Source organism: Heterocephalus glaber, unplaced genomic scaffold, assembly GCF_053883595.1.
Source record: "Heterocephalus glaber isolate CG9 unplaced genomic scaffold, H.glaber_assembly_v1.0 deba00001104, whole genome shotgun sequence".
Classification (NCBI taxonomy): Eukaryota; Metazoa; Chordata; class Mammalia; order Rodentia; family Bathyergidae; genus Heterocephalus; species Heterocephalus glaber.
In genome coordinates this window covers 382,215-405,656 of record NW_028258193.1, presented here as the reverse complement: position 1 = coordinate 405,656, position 23,442 = coordinate 382,215, and the positions used below count along the sequence as shown (strand labels likewise).

The following is a 23,442-nucleotide window of genomic DNA, read 5'->3' as shown; positions in this document are numbered from 1 at the left end:
TCTGAAAAAATGAGTTGGAGCTACACTCTGCCTGAAGCTTCAGTGGCTAAATTCTACAAGGACCCAAAATTTAAATCTGAGCATAAGACCATGAAGGTCCTGGAAGAAGCCACAGACCTCTTTTCCTATAGAGTTCCTTGCACACGTGACCCAGACCCATCGAAGGAAAGATCGTTAATATGCTTTATAAAATTCAGACATGTACATGTCAAAAAGATCACAAGCAAAGACAGAAAGTGAACAGTGAACTAGAAAAACATTACGTCTACTAGTACGGACAAAGGATTCATCCCCTGTATGTAAAGATTCCATGTTTTACGAGTATGATGAATAATTTGAGAGAGAAATGGGCAAAGCTGGGTCAGGGGCAATTTCCAGAACAAATAAACATATCTCTTTGTGTTTTAAAAAAAAGATGATATTGCTCAGCCTCTGATTATAAGAGAACACAAATCAAGAGTGCATTGGAGCTGGGCATGGGGGTGCACTCCTGTAATCTCAGCACTCTGGGAGGCGGAGGCAGGAGGGTCTCAAGTTCAAGACCAGCCTGAGCAACTTAGCAAGACCCTGTTTCAAAATAAAAAAGTGTAAAAGGACTGGGGATGTAGCTCAGTGCAAAGGCTTTGGGTTCAATCCTCAGTACCACCCAAAAAACATAAACGAAAAAAAAAACCAACTAAAATATATTGGGATCCTGTCTTCCCTGTCCCATTGGCACTGGTCAAACATTTGTCCACACCCTGTGTTGGGAGTGGGCAAATGCAAAGGCCTGACTATCTGAAGCCTGAACTTGCGCCATCCTGATAGGGCAGTCTGAGGGCATCACGAGCTCCAGATGCATGGCCCTGGAACCCAGCAGTTCTGGTTCCAGCAAGTTTTCCGGTGGGTTGACTTACATGTGACAGGATTGTCATGCTCAGGGCTATTCATTATGACTCTCCTACAATAAATAGAGCTAAAGGAGAAACTATCAGTAGCATTTGGTGCCTCCCAGGAGTGGAACTTGGGGGCTGAGACAGGTGGGAAGGGGACTTGAGTGTCTCCATTTGTGCTGTTGCAGCTGTCTTGATGCCCTGTATCAGTTCAAAATGTTCATCTTCTATGGTCATTTCGACTCTGGGGAAGAGCCAGAGGTTGCATGGTGCCAGATCCAGTGAATTCAGTGGATGAGGACACAGCGTCACATTTTTATGAGCCTGCCTTGCCATTGGTTGGTATTTGTCAATAACATTCATTGTGTTTGTTTAAATCACACTATGTAAAAACATGAAAGGGGACTTCCAGAACTACTTCAGAAAGTAGCAAGAATGATGGGATAAGTGTATTCAAAGTAAGGGGAGTATTTTGAGGGCAGCGTGTCTTTTACTGTAATAAACTTTTTAAGATTTCCCAGCTATATTGTTTATTCCCTGCTTGAAACAAGCTTATCTTTTTAATAGCACAATGTTTATTGGAACATTTTATGCGTACATGATGATAACACTCATCATAGGGAATTTCCACCTGTGTGGTATATCCGCTTCTTTTTTCCCATTCCCCTCCCTTCAAATCCCCTCCCATCCCTATGTGCAAAAGCTTTGTTTCCATTTTTGTTTCTTTCTTCCTCTCTCCCTCCCTCTTTCCTTGCTCCCCTTCCCATGTGAACATTTTTTTTCCATTTCCCAATATCTGTTACACATTTTAGTCCTTATTTCCGCTTTCAGTTTCTCACACCAGAGAAACAATGCAATATTTAAACATGAGGGTCCAATTTTTTTCACTTAAGAGTATGGTCTCGAGGTCCATCCATTTAACTATAAGTGTCTGAAGCTCATCCTCTTTAAGGCAGAGTAGTACTCCATTATATAAAAAACTACATCTTCTTTTACTGTGATAAATTTTAAAAATTTTAAACGTTCACCATATATTCTGATCACCCCTTGTATGTGTTCCCCTAAGGCAGTGGTGGTGAACCCATGGCATGTGTGCCACAGCAGGCTGTTTGTATCATTGAAAGCTCCAAAAGGTTCACCATCACTGCCCTGAGCTGTACAGTTGTCAAGTAAATGCAGCAATAAAATCATTGAAAGATAAGTAAAGATTTTCATATACACAAAGCTAAGAGATTTTATTACCACGGACATTTTCCAGGAGAACAACTTAGTGTTTTCAGCAAAAACAACAAACACAGACCTACATCAGAAGGCAAGGGCAACTGGGAAGATGAGTGAGGTCAAAAATTGTGACCATGTCATTGACTGTTGACCATAAAGAAGTACAGTGGTACCTCGGCTCACAAACTTGATTCTTTCCGTGATTCTGTTCCTAATCCGAGTTGGATGAGAACTGAATCAAATTCAGTGGTTAGGTTCAGTGATGTCCTTATGGGGACATTTGATTCAGTTCTCATCCAGTTTAATTTGTGACCAGAATCACGGAGAGAATTGAGTTCGTGTACTGAGGTGCCACTGTAATCATTCTTGAATGTTGTACAAACTTGAAACCACTGCAGACAAGAGAGCCTTATGGGGATTCCAAGAAGGTGACTTGGGTGGGGGTCCTCTAGAGCACTCTTTCTGGAGGCAGGGATGGACTGGTCTTGACCACAGTCTGATTGAAAGGTGTTTTGTCTGACGAAGGTGCTGGTCACAGCTTCTGTTGTGGGTGGACAGCTATGGAAGTCTTCTGATTTACTTCCACAGTGAAACAAGAGCAAGCCCATTGTAGCGAAAGGGGAGCAGGGATGGTTTGCAGGCAGCATCAAAGACAGTGAGGTGCCTGGCCCTGCACTTGACATGGGTGCGGCTGCCTGGGAGTGGCATGGAGGAGGTGGAATTGCCATGGCAGCCAGCACTGTGGGTTTACTAGCAGAAAGGACCTAGGAAGAAAGGAGCTGTGTTGTGTAGACTTAGGCCGAGGAGGTTCCACTGGACACAGCTGGAACGGAGCAGTGGCAGGTGGGAACAGCAAGATTAAACCAAGCTGAGTGGTATCCTGCAAAAACAGTCCACTTTCTTAGGCTTGGGGCCTCCCAACTCACGATCTGTCCAGTGTAGTTTCCTGAGAATGAGGGTGCTAGTGACTTTCACCAGCAGAGAGTGGACTGCCACCTGCCTTCTCTGTGTCTCCACCTCTCCTGGGATAGGAACCAAAGAGCTGTGCTTCTACATGCTGTGTGCGCCACACATCTGGAGAAGATGGTGAACTGGAGAACCAAATCTGCTGGCCACTCTGTAAAGTGGAACTCACCTGTTCCTTGTAAGGAACCCATCTTTACCACAGCAAGGAGAGTAAATGCCATCATAATAAGCCACATTTTACCCAAAAGAGTATAGAAAATTAGTACTAGCCATTATTATAGATTGCCTGTCACCTTTACTTACAGATGAGCAAACCAAGGCCCAAGGTAACACTGGCTGGCTTTTCCTGGACACCTCTGATGTGACGGTGTTGTCACTTACAGCTGTAAAGTCCTTGTGTGGTTTCCCGCTGGATGACAACTGTCTTCTTGGCATATTGCACTTTGGATTCTTTTTCTCAGATGTCTTGCTGTTTCCCATTGTGTGAGTCATTGTGTGCTTCACTTCATGATACCTTCCACATTCATCCTAATAATTAAGTGAATCATGACATTTCTAATTTCTATTTAACTTTCTTATTAAGGAAAATGTAGCTAATTAAAAGCTTCCAAAAAATTCTATAGAAATGATCAAACATTGATGTTACCCAATAGGGATAGTGTACTTAGAAGTGTGTCTCCATCTGCCCTTGATTTTAGCAGAGAATGACATAATAATTAATCAACTGTGATGAATCAAATTAACATAAGAACTAGAATTCTGGCAACTTAGCTCTAAAAGAATGAAGTATATTGATGACGAAAGAATTTGAAAATGTCCCCAAGGTTTTCATCTTTAATATTTTTACATTTAAACACCTGGGAACACATATTCTATACATGTATTAGTGATTTTGTTCAGTCTTTGTCATCTTTGGTTTTAAAATAAAATGCTCATTCTTAGGCACATTGGGATATCTACATGTGTTTGCCACATACAGGAGAGTCACTGCCATATTTTAAATGAAAATATGAATAGTAAGAAGGTTAATAGTACTCAACATTGAAGAGTAAGAGAGCACCCTCTTGCAGGTGTCCTTCTAGATGGTATTTCCAAAAGGCAGCCAAAGGTTCAAACCATCAGTTCCATTCCTGAGAATTTAACTGAAGGAAATAAATGACCAAATGTGTAAAGGAAGACAACAGCAAGAAGAGTGCAGCAGCTGCTTGTAGCAGGGACTGCATAAGTTCAACCTCCACCTGCGAAATCTATGAGGGTGGTTAAATTGTACCTATATTATGATTTGCCTATGGCATGGAATATTATACAATTGTTAAAAGTATTCTGATCATAATGTATTATTTTATATTCCATTTGAATTATACACATATAAAAATGTGTAATCTATATAAATGTATAAGAAAATACATGTGACACGATCCCATGAAGATATATGTGTCTGTGTATGGGGAGGACATGTACATGTCTGTGGGGGTGTATGTCAGTGTGTGTGTGTGTGTGTATGTGTGCACATATCTGTCTGTGAGGTGCTTGTCTATGGCTCTGTGAGTATGTGGAGGATATGTAGGATACATAGTACATATGGAGTGTGTAATATGTGCCTGTGGGTGTGTATCTGGTTCTGTATGTGTCTGTGTGTTCTGTGGCTTATTTCTAGCTCTGTATGTGGGTTTATATATGCATTGTGAATCCATGTTGTGCACTTGTCTGTGGGTTACATGTCTACCTATGTGTGCATGTATACACACTTCATACTTGTTACGAGTACATGTGGAGCACACACATGTCTGGGAGCATGTCTGGCTCTGAGGAGGTGGTGTGTACACATTGGTGCACTAGATCTTGCAAACGTCTATCTGTGGGTGCCTGCTTGTCTGTGGTTCTGTGTGGGTGTGTATGTGTTGGTGCATATGGAGCATGTGTATGTGTCTTTGGGTACGTGTCTGGCTGTGTGTGTGTACATGTACATGTTATCAGCACATATGGAGAAGCAGTTCAAGAAGATGTTGGCCAAAGTGTTGAAAGATCCATGGTGTGAAAATGAAGGGTGTATTGTGTGGACTGTTTATGTTTTCTGTTATGTTATTCATAAACTAGTTATATTTTATATCATTATGAAAACCCAGATATTTACATCACAAGTAACTTAACGTGAATTTAAATAATCATAAAATGATTCCTTTTGATTCTTTTTTCCTGGCTAGATGTATAGCTATCCTGCTTTTCTGGCAAAATACTTAGCTTGTTAAAATCAGCAGGGCTGGGGATTTAGCTCAGTGGTTCCGGCGCCTGCCTCGCAAGTGCAAGGTCCTGAGTTCGATCCCTGGTACCAAAAAAAAAAAATCAGTATATATGACAGTGGTTAGGTTTTATTCAGCTCTTTTAGTTTTTGTTTCTGTTGCATTTTGTTGGAGAACTGGTACTGATGGAATCAGGGCAAATAAATGGCTGCTTACATTATGTAATATTTACCAGTGCCTGTTGTTTCCTGTTCTCTTTACAGATGGCAGTGACATTAAGGCCCAGCCACATCGCCACCTCTATACTGTGAGTTTGCCTCCTGAGGGCCATGTGCCCTTCTGCCCAGCGCCCAGCACCGGTGCTGATTCTGAGACGGCCTGCAGTGCTGATGATGCAGAAGGTGAAAAGCTAGGCGGGGGGGGGCTCCTTCACCAGATAAATCATGGCTTTTTATTGCTATAAACTCACTGTCCACATTTATAAGAGGGCCTGGGCAGGCTACAGGTGTTCGTAAGAGACTCACGAGACAGAAAAATACCTAGCATGTGGAAGTCGGAATGTTGTTATAGCCCTATCTGTTAATGCATTAGAAGTCTGAAACTAAATCCATCAAAATGTTAGCAGTCCTTATCTTGGTTTGATAGAACTTTTTTCTTGCTTTTATAAATTTTTCAAATTTCTGAAAATGTTATAATCAACGAATTAACTTATTTTTTTCTCTCTTTTGGGAAAACATTGGTCTGTTATCATTGCATTTGTTGCTGCAGGTCTTATGAATCAAAGTAAATAGAGTATTCTAACACTTAATGCAGCTTGCTGTCATTGGGGAAGTATTGATGGTACACATTACATTTTCACCTTAAAATAAAATGTTTGTTTTTCTCCTGACATTGACCATTTGAAAATTTTACTAAGAAGAATTGAGAATCTTCCAATAAGAGTTTTCCCTGGATGATTTTTAGCAAGTAAAAACTAAAAAAGTCTAGACCATAAACCTTAATTTGAATATCAAGAAAATATGGTTTTCTAATAAAAAATGGGAAACTAAGAACTTATTCATCTTTCAACCCCTGTTGAAAATCTTTGAAATATAATTATTAGATAAATAATTTAACTACAAAGTTTAACTGTTCTTATGAAGATAAATTATTTTGTTGTGTACTGAGTTGTTTAATAAGAAATCATGTTGGACTCGCTCATATGCTGTGGTATACAGTTCTCATTTGTGGATCCTTGGTCCAATTAATTCACTCATATGCCTTCGTGCACAGTTAGTTCATTCACCTGCCGTTGTGTGCAGTCAGCTGTTAGGTGCTATTGTAGCCAGTTTGCTCTCAGCCAGGTGCTGCTTTGTACAGTAGGTGCTCATTTGTGTACTTCGGCATACAGTAAGCTCTCACATGCCATAGCACATATGTGTAACTCGTTCACATGCCATTGTGCACCATTGTCTCACACACATGTCGTGCCATGGGTGGGTTTCACCCTGTGCTGTTATACATAGTTGGCTCTCACGTGCTGTTATGCAGTTGCCTTACATGCTGCTTGGTTACACGGTTGGGTGTCGTGCTCTGGTGCGTGTGGTTGACTTACATGCACACAGTTGCTGTGGTGTGCACAGTCAGCTGTCACGCTCTGGTGCATGCAGTGGGCTTTGGTTCTGATGTCCCTGCAGACAGCCTAGATGAAGGTCTTGGTGGAGAAAGCCTCAGTTTGTCATGAACACACAGCACTTCCCACACTGGTTTGTGGGACTGATCTAGGGTGAAATGTTTACAGGAAAGGGAAAGACATTGGTGCTAACCAGACACTGCTCTTACAAAAGCTGTGACGTGAAGACTGAGTGTCTCTGCGCTCTTAGGTAGCTGTCCTCTTCCCATGGCAGGCGGCTGCCTCCTCCAGACAGTCCACTGGGAACAGCTGTGGGCTGCTGGGAGCCAAGTCTAATTGCTCTGAAAAGAGAAACTGAGCAACTAACATTCATTTTTAAATGATAATGGTAAATTCAGTGGTTATGATGTAACTGAATACAACATTATTACAAGTTACATGTTTAGAAGTAGTTCATTAGGTAAAAGGTTTCTGTTAATTCACTTTCTCCTCTATTTCCTGGTTCTTGGGAATTGTAAATGTGGTTTCTTCTGTTTTCAGAGGAAAACAGTAAGTGATGGGCCCTGCCAGGGAGTGGGTGGGCCAGGGCCATGGAGCTCAGCAGCAGTCTGGGCCCTTGTTGGTTGATTCTCTAAGTTGGGAGCAACACCCAGACCTTCATGCCACCTCTGTGTTCACACTGCTTGGTGCTGTTCAGAGGGTAGGCATAGTAGCACTTGATAGATAACCAGAGGGTGCTTTAGAGCCTAGATGGCCACTGTCTGCCTTGTTCAGGGCTCCCATAAGAGGGCCCGGTAGGTTTTGTTTTGGGGTTTATTTTTTTTGGTTCCGGGGATCGAACTCAGGTCCTTGTGCAGCAGGCAACAAAAACCACTGAGCTAAATTCCCCGCCCAGGGCCTGGTAGTTTTGATAGATCAAAATGAACTGAAAACATTTACCCAGTTTTTCAGAACAGCTCTGAAACTGAACTTAGAAATCAGAGCCAGCCTGAGAGGTTGCTGTCTTTCAAGTTTGAATGCTTATAATTCATCTCCACATGTTCTGATTTGCTTTTTTTACTATCTAAGTACGCTTTTTATTCAAAACTCCAAGAAATGAGCCACTGAAGGGCATGTGAAATGATGTGGTTGGAGAAAAGGTATGAATCATCACTGTTTACTCATGTTATCTACATCTGCCTCCAAAATGAAAGAGTATGTAGAGTCCTGACCCAGACTACATCAGCCTGGGGTGAGATCAGATGAGCAACTCCCATGTCTGCTGCCTTCCGGGGCCCCGAGGCCTTGAGAGATGCATAGGAGCCTGTGGCAAGAAGAGGCAAGGACACTCCAAGGGTCATGTAGGAACAAGTTGTAGAGACCTCAAGTGGAAAAGAAGGGACAGTTTCCAGATTTCTCTAGCTGCAATTGTTTAAACTAACAGAACATGAGGCCTAAAGTTGCCAAAGAAGAAAAGGTCTGATTCTCCCTCTTTTCAGAGAAGCACTTCCAGTTGTTGGCTTTGATTTTGGATTGCCAGGAACAACTTATCTACTGGATGGTAACTTCTAGAAGAGTGCAGGAGACAGGGCCCTGCTCATGTTTACCTTTGCTGATACCATCTGTGCCAATCCCCCTCCTCGGTGCCTCTAGGCTGGCACGAGGGGCTCAGGCTCATTGCCCTTGGGCTGCACTGCTCAGGTATAGGACTAGGCCTGGCCTTTACATCCACACCTGGCTTCCTTGTGGTGTTCTTGACTCTGACTCAGTCTCTCATCACCTCTAGGAAGCTATTCCTGAACTCCAAGTCTGGGCCACTCTGTAATAGCGCTTGAGAGATGCCCCATCTTTGCATCTGTCCCTGAGCTCCATTAGGCTGGAGCCATGTTCTTTGTCTCATTGTCAGTGGTGCTTGGCCCAGTGCCTTGTGAAAAGTCGGATTTTGTGGATTTTAACCATATCAGTTAGCTTGCTCCAGGATCTGTATAGCATGATGATGAAGTCAGGACCCAAGTAGCACTCATGTGTCCCACTCTGTGTCCTGCCTCTGTTTTGTTCTTTGGGGAATCTCTAGATGTATTTCTCTGGATGTTCTTTGAGGAATCTCTGGAAGTTCTTTCAGGCTTGCAGTTTGTTGGTAACAGGCTGAATTCTACAAGACATTTAAAGAGGAACTATTGCCATTACTCTTTAAACTCATCAGGGAAATTGAAAAGGAAGCAATACTTCCAAATTCATTTCTGGAAGCAAGTGTTACTTTGATTCCAAAACCCGAGAAAGACCGAACCCAAAAAGAGAACTACAGGCCAATCTCCCTAATGAACATAGATGCAAAGATCCTCAACAAGATACTGGCAAACAGAATACAGAGGGTCATCAAGAAGATCATACACCCTGACCAAGTCGGATTCATCCCAGGATGCAAGGATGGTTCAACATCTGTAAATCAATAAGTATAATACACTGTATTAACAGGGTCAAGGGCAAAAACCATATGATCATCTCAATAGATGCAGAAAAGGCATTCGACAAAATCCAACATCCATTCATGATAAAAACCCTACAGAACATTGGAATAGAAGGTCTTTATCTCAACCTGATTAAGGCTATCTGTGAAAAACCAACAGCCAATATCATACTAAATGGTCAAAAACTGAAACTTTTCACGCTAAAATCAGGAACAAGACAAGGATGCCCACTATCACCACTCCTGTTCAATATTGTTCTGGAAACATTAGCCTCATGAATTAGAAAAGAGAAAGAAATAAAAGGAATAAAGATAGGAAAGGAAGAAGTTAAACTGTCATTATTTGATGACAATATGATACTTTACATAGAAGACCCAAAAAACTCCACCAAAAGACTTCTAGACCTAATTGACAGATTCAGTGGAGTGGCTGGATACAAGGTCATCACTCAAAAAACAATAGCTTTCTTATACACAAATAACAGACTCACTGAGAGAGAAATTAGAGAAACAATTCCTTTTACAATAGCATCCAAAAAAATGAAATAGCTAGGAATCGATCTAACAAAGGAAGCAAAAGACCTCTACACTGAAAACTATAGCACTCTGAAAAAAGAGATCGAAGAAGATATAAGAAAATGGAAAGATAGCCCTTGCTCCTGGGTAGGAAGAACCAATATAGTGAAATTGGCCATACTTCCAAAACTACTGTATAGATTTAATGCAATGCTGATTGAAATTCCAACAATATACTTCACAGAATTAGAGAAAACAATCCAAAAATTCATTTGGAACCAGAAGAGACCTATAATAGCAAAGGCAATTCTAGGCAACAGAGACATGGCAGGGGGTACTGCAATCCCCAACTTGAAACTATACTACAAAGCTACTATGATAAAAACAGCATGGTACTGGCAAAAAGAAAAACAGACCAGAGGATCAGTGGAATAAACTAAAAGATACAGAAACAACTCCAGACATACTCAGCCACCTCATCTTTGACAAAGCACCCAACCACCCTTATTGGAGGAAAGGTAGCCTATTTAATAAATGGTGTTGGAAAAACTGGATCTCATCCTGCCAAAGATGAAAACTAGATCCATACCTATCACCTTGCACTAAACTAAGATCAAAGTGAATTTAAGATCTAAATATCTAAATATTAAGGGCCGGGAATTTAGCTCAGTGGTTCTGCCGCCTGCCTTGCAAGTGCAAGGACCCAAGTTCAATCCCTGGTACCAAAAAAAAAAGATCTAAATATTAAAACAGAAACACTAAACTTGCTAGAAGATAAGTTAGATACAATTCTTGAAGACATTGGCATAGGAAAAGACTTTATGAACAAAACCTCAGAAGCACAGGAACTAGCACAAAGAATCAATAAGTGGGATCTCATCGTTTTCAAAAGCTTCTGCACTGCAAGAGAAACCATCCACAGAGCTAAGAGACAACCTACAATGTGGGAAAAAAATTTTAACAGCTGTACTTTAGACAAAGGACTACTATCTAGAATATATAAAAAACAGAAAAAAATCAGACCCCCCCAAATTCAAAGACCCAATTCAAAAACGGGCATCTGAAATGAACAGACATTTCTCAGACAAAGAATTAAAAGCAGCAAATAAATATATGAAAAAGTGTTCAATAACACTGGTCATTCGAGAGATGCAGATGAAAACAACACTGAGATTCCACCTCACCCCAGAAAGAATGGCTGCTATCAAGAAATCAACCAATAACAAATGTTGGCGGGGCTTTGGGGAGAAAGGAACCCTTCTCCATTGTGGGGGGAGTGCAGACTGGTGCAACCACTGTGGAAATCAGTATGGAGATTCCTCAAAGAACTAGGCTTAGAGGTCCCATTTGACCCAGCTATTTCCCTGCTGGGTATCTTCCCAAAAGAATTAAAAGAATCATACCACAGTGATGTATGTGCGCCCATGTTTGTAGCGGCACAGTTTGTAATAGCTAAAGCTTGGAGGCAGCCCAAGTGCCCATCAACTGGAACCTGGATAAAGAAGATGTGGTTTTTTTAATAAAATGGAGTACTACTCAGCCATAAAGAACGAGAAGCTAGAGACATTTATAGCTAAGTGGATGCACATTGAGGCCACACTCTTAAGTGAAATAAATAGGACACGCATGTGTAAATACCGAATAGTTTCTCTGGATTGAGAAACAAAGTGTAAATAAGGATTAAAATGATTAAAATGAATAATTGAGAATTTGAAATAGGAAGAAAAGGTTCAAAGGGGTAGGGGTGGTGGGAGGGAAAGGAAAATTATGAGAAAAGAAAAAAATGGAAACAAAGTCTTTGTAAATAGGAAGGGATGGAGGGGGTGAAGGGCTCACAGGTAATGGGGAAAAAATAAGAACCAAGATACATCATGTACAGGTACAAGCACCTGATGATAAATGTAAATGTATTGTGTACCTAGAATGTACCAATAAAAGAATTTAAGGAAAAAAAAAAAGTACAGGGGCTGGGGATTTAGTTCAGTCGTTCTGGCACTTGCCGTGTAAGTGCAAGGTCCCGAGTTCGATCCCCAGTACCCCCAAAAAATTTTAAAGTACATTTACCTTTTGAAATCCAGTATATCCTCTTGCATCATCTGCTACTTTCTTCTGAGAATTCAGTAAGCATCTTTTCATGGATGAGCTCCCTTGCTCTGTGTCCTGCTCTGGGCCCTCTCCTGCTCTGACTTAGCCAGCATTTCTCTCCGGCTTCCCTTATGGTCTTTGAAACTGCGTGGTCTGCCTGGCAGGACCTGGGCAGCTGTTGTGTCAATCACAGTGTCATGTGCTGATGGATGGGACAGCAGCAAAGCACCTTGCTGCTCAGATGCCACAGAAACAGCGTCAAGATGAGGCATCGGCCCCGCAGGAGCCCTCTCGCATTCTTGGCATTTCTTCACAGGAGCCCCATCATCTTTAGTGGCCACCATGTTACCACTGTATGCTGGTTATTGATAGAAATAACTGAGGCTTCTGCATGGTGCTCTCCGGTGTTCATCGCTCTGCTTCCCAGTGGTGCTTGTCTTCTTTGCTATTGCACTGTACTTCATGAGCCTCTGGTGGACACCAGAGAGTGACAGGCTGATGCCCTGGGTCCCCTTGTCTCCACGTCTGGGGTTGCAGTAGCAAGAGCACAGTGCTGGGACTTTCTTGGCCCCGTTTGTCCATGTTCACCCTGAGGCCCTTCATCCTGGCTTCCGTTCTCTGTCAAAGTAAACATGGAGAAAAAGTAGTAGGGCTCTTTTCCGGCTGCCTGGCTGTGTCACTTGGACAGCCTTGGGAACACCCACCTCACCAGCCTTCCCTGAGCCCTGGCCATGGGCGTGCCTGGTGCCTAGTGGGATAAGAACCCTCTGCTGGAGAATTGGGAAAGCTGTGAGTGAGCCACTCTCAAGTCTTTACTTCTGAGACTGCTACAGAGCATGGCCAGATTTGGTTTCCGTGGAAACCTGTTAGCCTTTCCTCCCCTGGGGCTGCGTGTCCCTTCTGTCCTGGTTCATGTATGTTTCTGCAATGATAAAATATATCCAATAATTTAATAATGGCACATACCCATAACTCCATATGCATTCTCTCAGGCTCTGGCCATCCAGCCTCCCCAGCACTGTCTTTAGGCATGGTGGGTTGAGTCCCCCACAGGTTGTCCCTGGTGCTTCTGTAGCAACCACACAGGGGTGTCCAGTCAGCGTGGCCTTTAGCAGGGAGAATACAGCAGACCCAGCAGGGATGGGCCAAAGGAAGAGAGTTGAGGTGTTGGGATCCCAAGGCAGAACTCCCTATAACCCTCACCTCTGTGTGGCCTCCCTCCCTGAATCCTTCTGCATAAGGTCCAGATCCAGACCTTTGGTGCCATGTGGCCTGTGGTCGGGGGTCATTATCTCTTCTTCCATGGTCATACCTGTGGGTTCATCACTGCTTCCCCTGGGCTTCCTAAGCAGCTCCCACCCACCCCTGTGCCTTTCTGGGGCTCCCAGGCTCCCTGCTGCCACTCAGTTTCTGTCAAATTAGCCCTCAGGCACCTGCTCTGCAGCTCTGGAAGGCTTGGGTGTCTCCTCTGCCTTCATCTGTGACCTCAGCCCAGAGTCCAGTTTGTCTTTCTAAGACTTGCTGACTCACCTTCCCTTTCACTGACCCATAGTAGGTAATTCTCAGCCCCCACCCTGCATTTCCTGCTTCCTTGGGCCTCTGTCTAGGCCTTACCTGGGTGGGCAGGCCCATCACCCGATGGAGATCTGACTTCCCAGCTAGCCCCTCTTTGCCCTCCCTCCTGCAAACAGGACCTGCTTTTCCCTTCCTCGTGTGGCCTTTCTTCTTTAGGTCTCAGTTTCCTTGTCTGTGTAATGGAGGGCAGTAATCTTGCACTAGCAAACTTACATGTTTTTAATGCCAGTCAAATGGATTTATAGTAAAGCTTGTGTGCAAGTGTGAGAGTGGCCAGCTTTTCACTCTTAAGAGGCTGTAGCCCAGTGCCTGCTGGGTCCACATCTTAAGTCAGCATTTGGTGAACTGAGTTGAATACTTATTCATACCAATATCCTGTAAGGCAGGTGTCAGTACCCCCACCTTATAATCACAAGGGTGTTTGCCTGCATGACACCATCTCTGTGCTCAGGTAAAGCCTGAGAGTCATTGAATTCAAGTCATTTGGGTGGGAGCTGCTGTGGTCAGTATTCCAGTAGTAAAGCCAATTGAAGAGGGTATTAACTTACTGGCTTTCAGAAGCATGAACTAAGCGCATAGTTCCCATGTGCATTCTGTGAGAGTTAGACACGCATCCTTTAAATGTGTCTTGACAGAGTCAGGCCTTCGTTCCAAAGCAGATAGTTTTCCGATCATATTGATGCTGTCCTGGCCACTGTTCAGCTTTTGTCCTCTGTGCATTGAGGAGTGACCCCTGCAGTGGTAGCTCAGTGCCTAGCTCCCTTGAGTACCCAGGGAGGACTTTCAGCAGGTGCAGCCAGGTCCAAGAGAGTCCTGGGCTAGCTCTGGCCACATCCCCGCATCGCACTTGTTCCGGATGTGCCAGGTTTTTGTTGAAATGTGGCAGAGTGCGCAGCTCTGTCCCAGCCTGTCCTTGCTGTCAGGCGAAGTGAGGTGGCTGGGAGGAGACTGCAGATGGAGAGGCATTGCTGCGTAGAACCCTCACCTCTACCAGCCTCACACCTGTCGGCAGGAGAAATTAGAGCCTGGACCTGCTTCCTGCAGCTGTGTTTTCTGTGCTCGTCATCTTGTCGGCACTCACACCTGGTACCGGGATTCTTCCCCTTCTCAGTGAAGCCGTCCAGCACAGCATGAGATATTTGTTTAATTAAAAGACTGTGGGTACAGAGTGTGAAGTGTTAACTTTGAAATAACTTACAGAGGCCTCTAGTTTTTGAGCCTGTCTGTGGAAGGAGAGGGAAAAGAAGGAAGGAGCGTAAAGGGAAAGGGGACAGACAAGGACACTTTGTCCTGATTTCTACCTTAAACCCTTAAACCATAGTTACCTTTTCCAGAGCACGGCTGCCAAATACTCTTCGTTTTCGGTGTATGTGTTACAGCAATACAATGATACATGAGTTATTTTATTGGGTATTGGCAAATATTTACTCAGCTAAGAGAAGTTCCAGAATGAAAAAATATTTAAGAAACAATGTGTAGGGCCGGGGATTTAGCTCAGTGGTTTCGCCGCCTGCTGCGCAAGCGCAAAGACCCAAGTTCGATCCCCGGTACCAAAAAAAAAAAAAAAGAAACAATGTGTAAATTGCCTAAAGTGAAGACAAACTGAGGCATGGGAACACTGCAGTGGGCCCCATCCTAGTGCCGAGAGATCCGTGGACTGTCAGAAGATGCTGACATGGTCCAGTGAGGAAAGAAAGTGAATCAAGTCAGAGGTGTCAGAGCTGCTGGCGTCCTCTTGGCACCACTGAAAACCCCGGAAGGAAGTGAACTTTAAGTGAGTTTTCAACTCAGAAGTCATGTGTCCAAGTAAAAAAAAAAAAATTTATCTGGTGCCTCTTAGTAGCCTTCCAGACACAGGGCCTGATCAGCTTCTCTGGGCACCATTCCTTTCTGTCCGCAGAACTCCTGGTAACTTGAGTAAAATAGGAAGTCATAGACAGAGACCTGAGACAGAGTCATGGGGTCTGCCAGTGGGAGGCAGGGGAGTGAAACGGGATGACTGGTGGGAATCTGGGTGCCTTCCCACATCACTCACTTGTCATTTGGGTCTTATTTCTCTAATCTGTATAATGAGGAGCTGGAGCTAGACAGTTCCTAAATTCTTTTCTAGTTTTAAGATTCAGTAAATTTAGATTTCCTTGAACCAGTTAACCTGTAAGGTAATACCGGGCAAAGACAATCAGTCAACATAGTTTGAACTGGAAGAGCATCTTGGATGCCTTCCTGGGTCGGCAGTCAGCAGTGATGTGGAAACAGTGACCCTCATCTGCAGAACTGACTAATAATATTGATAGGCAGGTGCTTTCTCCGCAGACTGTATCTGGGGGATTAGAATAAGAGATAAAAGAGCACAGTAAGAAGTAAAGAGCAAACAGAAGTGTGCAGAATGATGCCGAAGCCAACGGGCCAGGACAGGCCTCCCCACCTACAAAAGCTCCTGCCAGGAGACACGTGGGGGCTCGGGACCTCGAGACCCATTGGGCAGGACCCACGCAGGCTCTTTCCCCTGTGTCGCCATCTCTGGCAGGAAACATTCATGGGGGTGAGGACCGCCTCGCCGAGCACATTGGCTCTGCTGCCTTGTGAGAGTGGATGTGTGCTCTGGGAGCATCATCCCACTCTGACACAGGTGCTTCTCCTTCACCAATGATGGTCAGTCCACTCCTGAGAGTCATGCACTGTTAGACAGCGTCCTCTCACATCACAGGGATATAAACTTAATGACTGGCTCCACATGGCTTTTCATGAAATTGATACAAAGCCTTTGTTATCAGTACCTGTTCCTGTAAACTGTCCGTGAGGTATGAAAGGAGAGAACTTGCATCAGTGCACTACAGAAGTGGGATGGCAGGCAGTAGGACAATTTGTGTAGGATTGCCATCCCCTGAAACAGAAGCAGTGGGTGAGACTTGAGCTGTGAATGTGAGTTCATTATATACCCACGTGCGGTCCATTCCTAATCTCAAGGCAGCCACAGCCCAACAAGAACAGTACTGTTCCTAGGACCAGTCGCTGTGAACCAATAGTTGGCAGTGAGCAAAGTTAATAAATCGCTTCTGGAATCAGGAGACTGACCGTGTTCCGATGGCCTTACACCCTACTTCCACCAGGTGGCGTTCTTGCACACCTTGGTCCACGGCCCCTGGATGCCCAGCAACCTTGGGTCTGTCTCACTGAGCCATTTTGGGTTGTGGAAGCCAGTGGCTGTGTGATGTAGATTCACTCATTTTTAACTGTTTTTATTAGTGCCTTTTGAAGTGCATATTAATGACATTCATCGTGGGAGTTGGTCTGTCACCATGTAGCAGATGAACTCATCGACAGATTAAGGCTCTTGGTTGTTATATTCTAGGGGACTCTGTTTCCAACTAAGTTAACCCCAATCAGTCTGACTGAGTAAGAGAGTTCCTCTTTGGTGATGGGAATTCCAAGGGGTGACTGATAATCAGAAGAGCTTGGTGGATATTTGACACATATTTGTGAAGGTAAACAAGCAGCATTTGACTTTGAGAGTGCAAGGAATTGTCCTCTGATTGCTCTTTTTATTTCTGCCGGTTGTAAATCCAAGCTATTCATTGAGAACCTCCTATGCCAGATGTTGGAGATACAAAATTGCCTGTAACAAGATCCTTATTCACAAAGACCTGTTAAGTCAGTAAGAGAAAAAACAAAATAAGACAGACTTAACCATTGTACTGTTGGAACACAAAGGGGTGGGGAATGTGAAGAGATTTTATAAAAGGCTCTGAAATTTAAACTGGTGCTTGATGGAATTTAGAAAGTGTACAAGAGGAACGACTTGGTTTTAGGCAAAATGAGCAAATAATTTGGAAAGGTCTCACTTGTTTGGTGAAAAATATTGTAAAGAGTCAAACTTGTCCTCTCCATACCTTTATGAATTATCTTCCTTTACTAGGAGTTCATTCTGCATCAAACCCAGCAAAACAGCTACATTCTACTCATTTAAAAAATTGCATTAGTACATGTTTGCAGTACATAATGATTGCACTTATCATGAGCCAGCACGTGTACATGACACAGTTTAGATCTTTCTCTCTCCTCCCTCTCTATCTCTTGGTCCTCTTCCCATTTGCAAAAGATCTATTTCCCCTTTTCCTATTATTTGACTTTTTTTTTCACTCTTTAATTTACTTATACTTTGTGTTTCTCATAAAAGAGAAACCATCTGATATTTAACTCCATGTATTCATGTATCTGATTACTTTCACTTAACATTATGGTCTAAAGGTCCATCCATTTTCCTACAGATGACTCAAGTTTATCTTTGTTTATGGCAGAGCAATGTACCATTGTGTATAAATATGTCATTTTCTTTATCCATTTATCTGTTGATGGGCATGTAGGCCACTTCCCAGATTCAGCCATTATGAGTTGTGCTATGATAAACATGCATGGATCACTGTGGTATGATGTCTTCACCTCTTTGGGGAAGATACCTAGCAGGGAAAAGGGAAATACCTGAGTCAGTTTTTAAGATAATGCTCATGCCTAAGAGGAATGGTAGACAGATCTTGTCCTGTTAACATTTAACATGAGAGATGAAAATGACAGATGTTGATGCTGTTTTTATTTTGTACATGCCATGCATTATTAACATGAAGGACTGGTTTTCCTTTTTTATAATATAAAACCATCACTGAAAAAAATATGTGAATAACTTCTATTACTGCCTAAAATGTTGCTCACATCACAGCATTCCTCAGCCAAGAGATTGAGGGAGGCGGAAGGAGAGTGGGGAAGGGAATGTGCAAAGAACTAAGATGGTCATGCGCACGTACCACTCCCCACCACAAGTGTGATCATTATGTCCTGCAAACATGTGCTCATGAAAACAGCCTTGGAGTGCCCCTAGCCGCTGGAACCTGTGCCAGCTCTCCAACCTAGCACTCACAGTCCTGACCTGCTTTTCTCTTCCTCCTCAGAAGCCCTTCGCTTTTCTTCGGACAGACGGGACCTCTTGCTGTCCCGAGGGCCTGAGTTGGAGCAGTTGCCCAGTCAAAAGGGAGGTAAAGTTCAAGCGCCTGCCCTGGTGGTGTTCTCTCTGCACCATGTGCCTGCCGCTCCCCTCACCCAGTACTGATTTTCAAAACCACCCTCTGTCTAACTTGATTAGAAATTCTTCAAACCTAAACAAGATTGAAACCTATTTAGGAAATAGATATAGAAATTCTTTTTAAAGAAGTCATTTCTAAGCACCCGGACATCATGGTAGATGTGAGAAGATAGTCAACAAGCATAACTGTTTGGCAATCAGTTTTTCTACAGTACCTAGTGTCAGACATCTGTATGAAAATTTAGTTCTTTTTTTTGGTACCAGGAATCGAACTTGGGACCTTGTGCTTGCAAAGCAGGCGGTGGAACCACTGATCTAAATCCCTGGCCCCATATGAAAATCTAAAGATGGAACATGAGAGTTGGGAAAAAGTACAAAGTATTAAAATGGCTTTCAGTAGTGATTGTATTTTTTTTTTCAGATTAAATTCATTGGTTCCTCTACTCTAAGAACAAGACAAAAAAAGGAACTTGGCAGTCCAACATCTAATCTTAGGAGTGTACCTGGGTACACTTTAGGCCTACTTATTGAAAAGGAAAGGCACCACGAAACCAGTTCCAGCCCTGCAGCGCTGTGCGTGTTAACCTCTGGTGGAGCAGAGCTGAAGTCACTCTTCCCTCTGGTTCACCAGGGCCATGGTATTCCCTTAGGGCTCCAGGTTTGCGGTTATTCTTCCTTCCTTGCAGCAGGGCTATGATGTTACTGCTTCCTGTGGCAACAAAACAGCCTCACTCTTACATGTTGAGTCGTGGCCAAGGGATTTCTACGGGCTGGATTCTTACCGTTTGGTGCTGGATGTTTTTGCCCTGTTAATCTGGCTTTTCTATCTTTACCAGTTCCCTTTGCTGGGGTTTTTATGCCTCAGTGGAGATCTCAGAGTCCAGAGACAGGAAGGTGTAGTGCGGCGCCATTGCACACTAGTGCATGGTGTCCTGGGTGTGCTGGGGTGAGGCCTGGCCGCCCTCTTCTGTCTGGAGCTTAAGAAGGTCCCTTCCACGCATCCCTGTGAGCCTGCAGCTGCTCCTGTGGTCACCATCCCACTGGCTGCCCCAGTCACCCTGCAAGGCCTCATTTACGTTGTTCCTTCCTTCCTTTTTTGAGAGTGTGTTTACTCTATTTAAGCCATTTATAGCTTCGGATTTATTAATAATTTTAATGTCCTCATGTATTTTAATTATTTTCCTAACTTTTCTATACTTTAAATTATAAAAATTTCCCTTTACCTAATTTCAATTTAATGACTTGACTGATGTTTTAACTGTTTTATTTAAGTGTTTAGCACTTTATTCCCCTATTTTATACCATTTATTTTATTACTCATAAAATTTTATCATCTTGTTGGTCATTTTATGGAAAGTTGTCATAGAAAATTAATAAATCTAATGTGAACATTTTGAAAACCTTCTACCTGAGTGTTTTATGGGTAGGGACCACCTAACCACTCTGCCACTAGGTGCCTATTAGTCAGTTTTTAAACCTCCAGTGCACAAAAATGACAAGTAAAACCATTTTCTGAATATATGTAATTTAAGCCTGTTCAGAAGTAACCTAAAAAAGTTGGAGATGATTTCAGAGTCAAAATGTTTTTCAGGGAAGAATGCAGGAGCTAGTCTTATTGAAAATTATTAAATAATGTGTGTTTGACCACATTTATTAAGTATTCAGAAAGTAAATATTGAGTTCATGGACTGATAAGTACATCTTTGCTTATGACAGCAAAGTCAGGTTTTTTATAGATCAAATCTGGTTACCCACCACGCATACATATTTAAAAACCATTAAAAAGTCAGTCTGTAGGTGCTGTGTTTTAACTCAACTCCCTTTTGATAGCATGAAGTGTCCCTGGGAATTAAAAGCTCAATGGCATCTTGAACTGAAGCCTATTTTAATCTAATGTGGTGCAGCTGTGAGAACTGGCATACTCCAAGGACTGTGGCTATTTTTGGTATCTGACTTTCTACTCCCAACAGTTCATCAGAATGTAGGTGCTAAGCAATAACTCAGAACTTTTGACAAATTCGATGTTTTTTATATTAACATATCTGAAAGGTATGTTTGGGGATGGCAGCTTTTCAAATGGTGCACTTCTTGGGCTATGAAGAGGCCTCTGGTTCACGCATGTACACTCTCCTCTATCTTTTCTTTGCTCAGTGTGACGAGTAGAACCCCAGGCTGGGATGGCCGTGAATTGGTGCCTGGATAGAGCGCATGGCTTAAGGACGGGCCAGAGGCGCAGCACTTTGATGTTGGGACTGCTCACATGGTAACAGGCCCTGAATCTAGATTTCAGACAGAGTTGTTTCAGTAAAGCTTCAGTTGTCCTTTTCTCCTTGACTGTTTCTTTGAGAGCTCGTAGGACATCAGAAAAGCTGAGCCTTATTTGCTTTTCTTCCTTTAGTTCAAGGTACTAGAGACCATTGGCAAAACTGGCAGCTGCAGGGAGAGGCTAGGAATATCTGCCTCAGGATTGGGTGGGGACAGGGACACTGGGGCAGAACCTGGACCTTTCATCCTGATCAAGACGTCGGGATGGCTGACTTGGCAGAAGCTACAGAGCAAAGCTGTCAGGTGGAGCCATGTGACTGAGGGAGCGCTGGGGCTCTGGGCCAGGAGCGTGCATGACTGGGCCCCACAGCACAGCACTGGGCCTGTGCAGCCCCCACCTCTCAGTCGCAGAGCCGAGGCCAGGCCAGAGTGCTGGTGCTGGAGCCCAGCCTGCGGATCCATGTCCAGGCCACACCTCTCTGCCACAGGCCTCTGTTCCCGCACAAGGGCAGACCACCCTTTCCTCTTTGACCTCCAAAAGGGTTTAGTATGAACACTGCCTGGATGCTGTCCACTGTGGACCCTAAATTACCCAGTTACCCTGTGGGCCGCCCATGGCCAGACAGAGGAATCGCACAGCCCTTACCCTTGGGATGGTTATAATGAAGTGGCTCTTAGAGATGGGGCTGGGGTGACATCAGCTGTGTGGAGAGAGGGAAGGCTAAGGGACGATGGCTGCATTGAATCTGAGAGGCCAGTCAAGAGCGAGGCCTGTTGAGAATGGTACTCTGTGGGGAGGAGGTGGAAAGAAACTTTAGAGGGAGCTGGGCTCGACAAGCTGAAGAGAGATGAATTTGAAGTCTTGGCAACAAAGTCAAGTCTATGTATGAACAACTTGGGCTTATTTCTAGGTCACTGACCACCAAAAGTTTTGTTTCTTCTTTGCTGTCTTTTCTCCCTCTGTCCCTCCCATCTGTGTGTCCATCCATGCTCCGAAGCCTTACTGGGAAGTTCCTATTGGTTGGTGCTCTTAGCCTTCCTCAGCTGCAGGACGCGGTGGTAGCTCCACATGTCTGCAGTGGTGCCCTTCCTGAGGCTTGAGCAAGAGGAACACGTGGTGGGAACTGCAGAGTGACAGACAAGGACAAAAGGGGACCAGCCTGTTCTCCCTGCCCACGCTGGTTCTTCCAGTGGAGTCACAGAGTCATGTGGGGCCACTAGCAGAGAAGGGCCAGGTCTTCAGAATTCAGAAATGAGACCACGGGCTCCATGATCACCTGTTTTCCTGGTCTAATCCATGTCAGAAAAGGCATACAAGCAGATTTTAAGGCACCCTGATAATATATTCCATTAATCTAGCTGGGGAAACAATAAGTTCCCATCTCCTTCAAACATCCCAAACAATTTCCCCAAACATTTTGAAACACATAAGGCTCTATGAAGGATTTCTGCCTCATATAAAGCATTTAGTCCGCTAGTCACCTAGTTATTTAACATTTCACTTGTATTAGGCCTGTCTGTGTGCTGCACACAAGGGTGTTGGATGAGGATTTTGTCTTCCCATATGTAGCATAGATGCAATGCAAATAAACAATGAAATGATGCCAGAGTCGGTGCCCCGTTCAGGGCTAAGGAGGATGGAAGGGACCTTGGGATCATAGGCCTTAGAGTGCTGGTTTCTGTGCTTTTCTGGTGGATTCCAACACGGTCCCTGGGCTTTTCTGAGCCATGTGTGAATTAGTCAAAGGAAAGACCAGATGTGACGTGTGAAGCTGTCTCCTTAACTGAGTGCTTGCTCTGTACCTGGCTTCTTGGCAATTCTGTGAAATGGAGCAAGGCCTGACCTTGCTTCTGTGCTCTGAGAGTGAGCAGGGCACACAAAGGCAGGACCCTGTGCTGACCCCTCAGGATCAGCAAGGCCAGCGTCCAGGCATAGCCCTGTGGCCCCCCCGTACGTGAGTTTAGGAGACACTGACCCCAGTAATGCAGATAAGCCTTGATTTCCACGTGTAGATAGAAATGGTGATATACTGGCTCTGAGTGGTGTCCAGTGAGTGACACGAGCTCCTGATTGACAGCCGCCGGTCTCCTGGGGCTTTCCACCGTGGAGAATGTGCCTGTCCCCAGCTTGACTATGTGAATACGAATCAGTGTGGGGGTTGCAAAGTTCCGTATTCTGCACTCGGTGTGAATCATTACAGAGCATGCTCTCAGGAAATGCCCTGCCCTAGGCTGGCACATCCTGCCATTCTGGGGTTCTCCATGCACAGCATCTCGATGTCCTTGGTCCCAGGGACTTGTCCTCCCAATGGGCACTTCCCTCCTGCAGGGGTGTACTCTGTACCCCTGCCCTCGCCCACGTAGCCAACTTGCCTTCCCGACCTCCCAGAGCTCCGAGAGCACCCTGCCTGTGAGGGGCATTTCCTCACTCTCCTGAGGGATGAAGACTGGCAGCTTTAACTCTGGTAGACTTGGGAGTACCAGAAGCCCAGGAAGCCCCTGCCCCACTTCTAGGTCACCTTGTAGCCATTGTCCATCTTAGCAATCTAATGAGACAATGAATTTTTTTC

At 44.1% G+C, this 23,442-nt stretch overlaps 1 protein-coding gene across 9 annotated transcripts in view; it reads left to right on the top strand.

The window, feature by feature from the left end:
* Window positions 1–23,442, top strand: part of Erich1 (glutamate rich 1) — a 116,977-nt gene that overhangs the window by 39,642 nt on the left and 53,893 nt on the right. For 5 of the 9 annotated variants that reach the window (XM_087210066.1, XM_021248192.2, XM_004869558.3 and 2 more), the window contains exons 3-4: window positions 5,563–5,700; window positions 18,477–18,560. In XM_087210066.1, the coding sequence (XP_087066192.1) occupies window positions 5,563–5,700; window positions 18,477–18,560 (222 nt within the window). Of the gene's footprint in view, window positions 1–3,364; window positions 3,543–5,562; window positions 5,701–18,476; window positions 18,561–23,442 lie in introns of all 9 variants that reach the window. The other 4 variants (XM_087210067.1, XM_004869556.3, XM_021248194.2 and 1 more) reach the window with 3 other exon arrangements.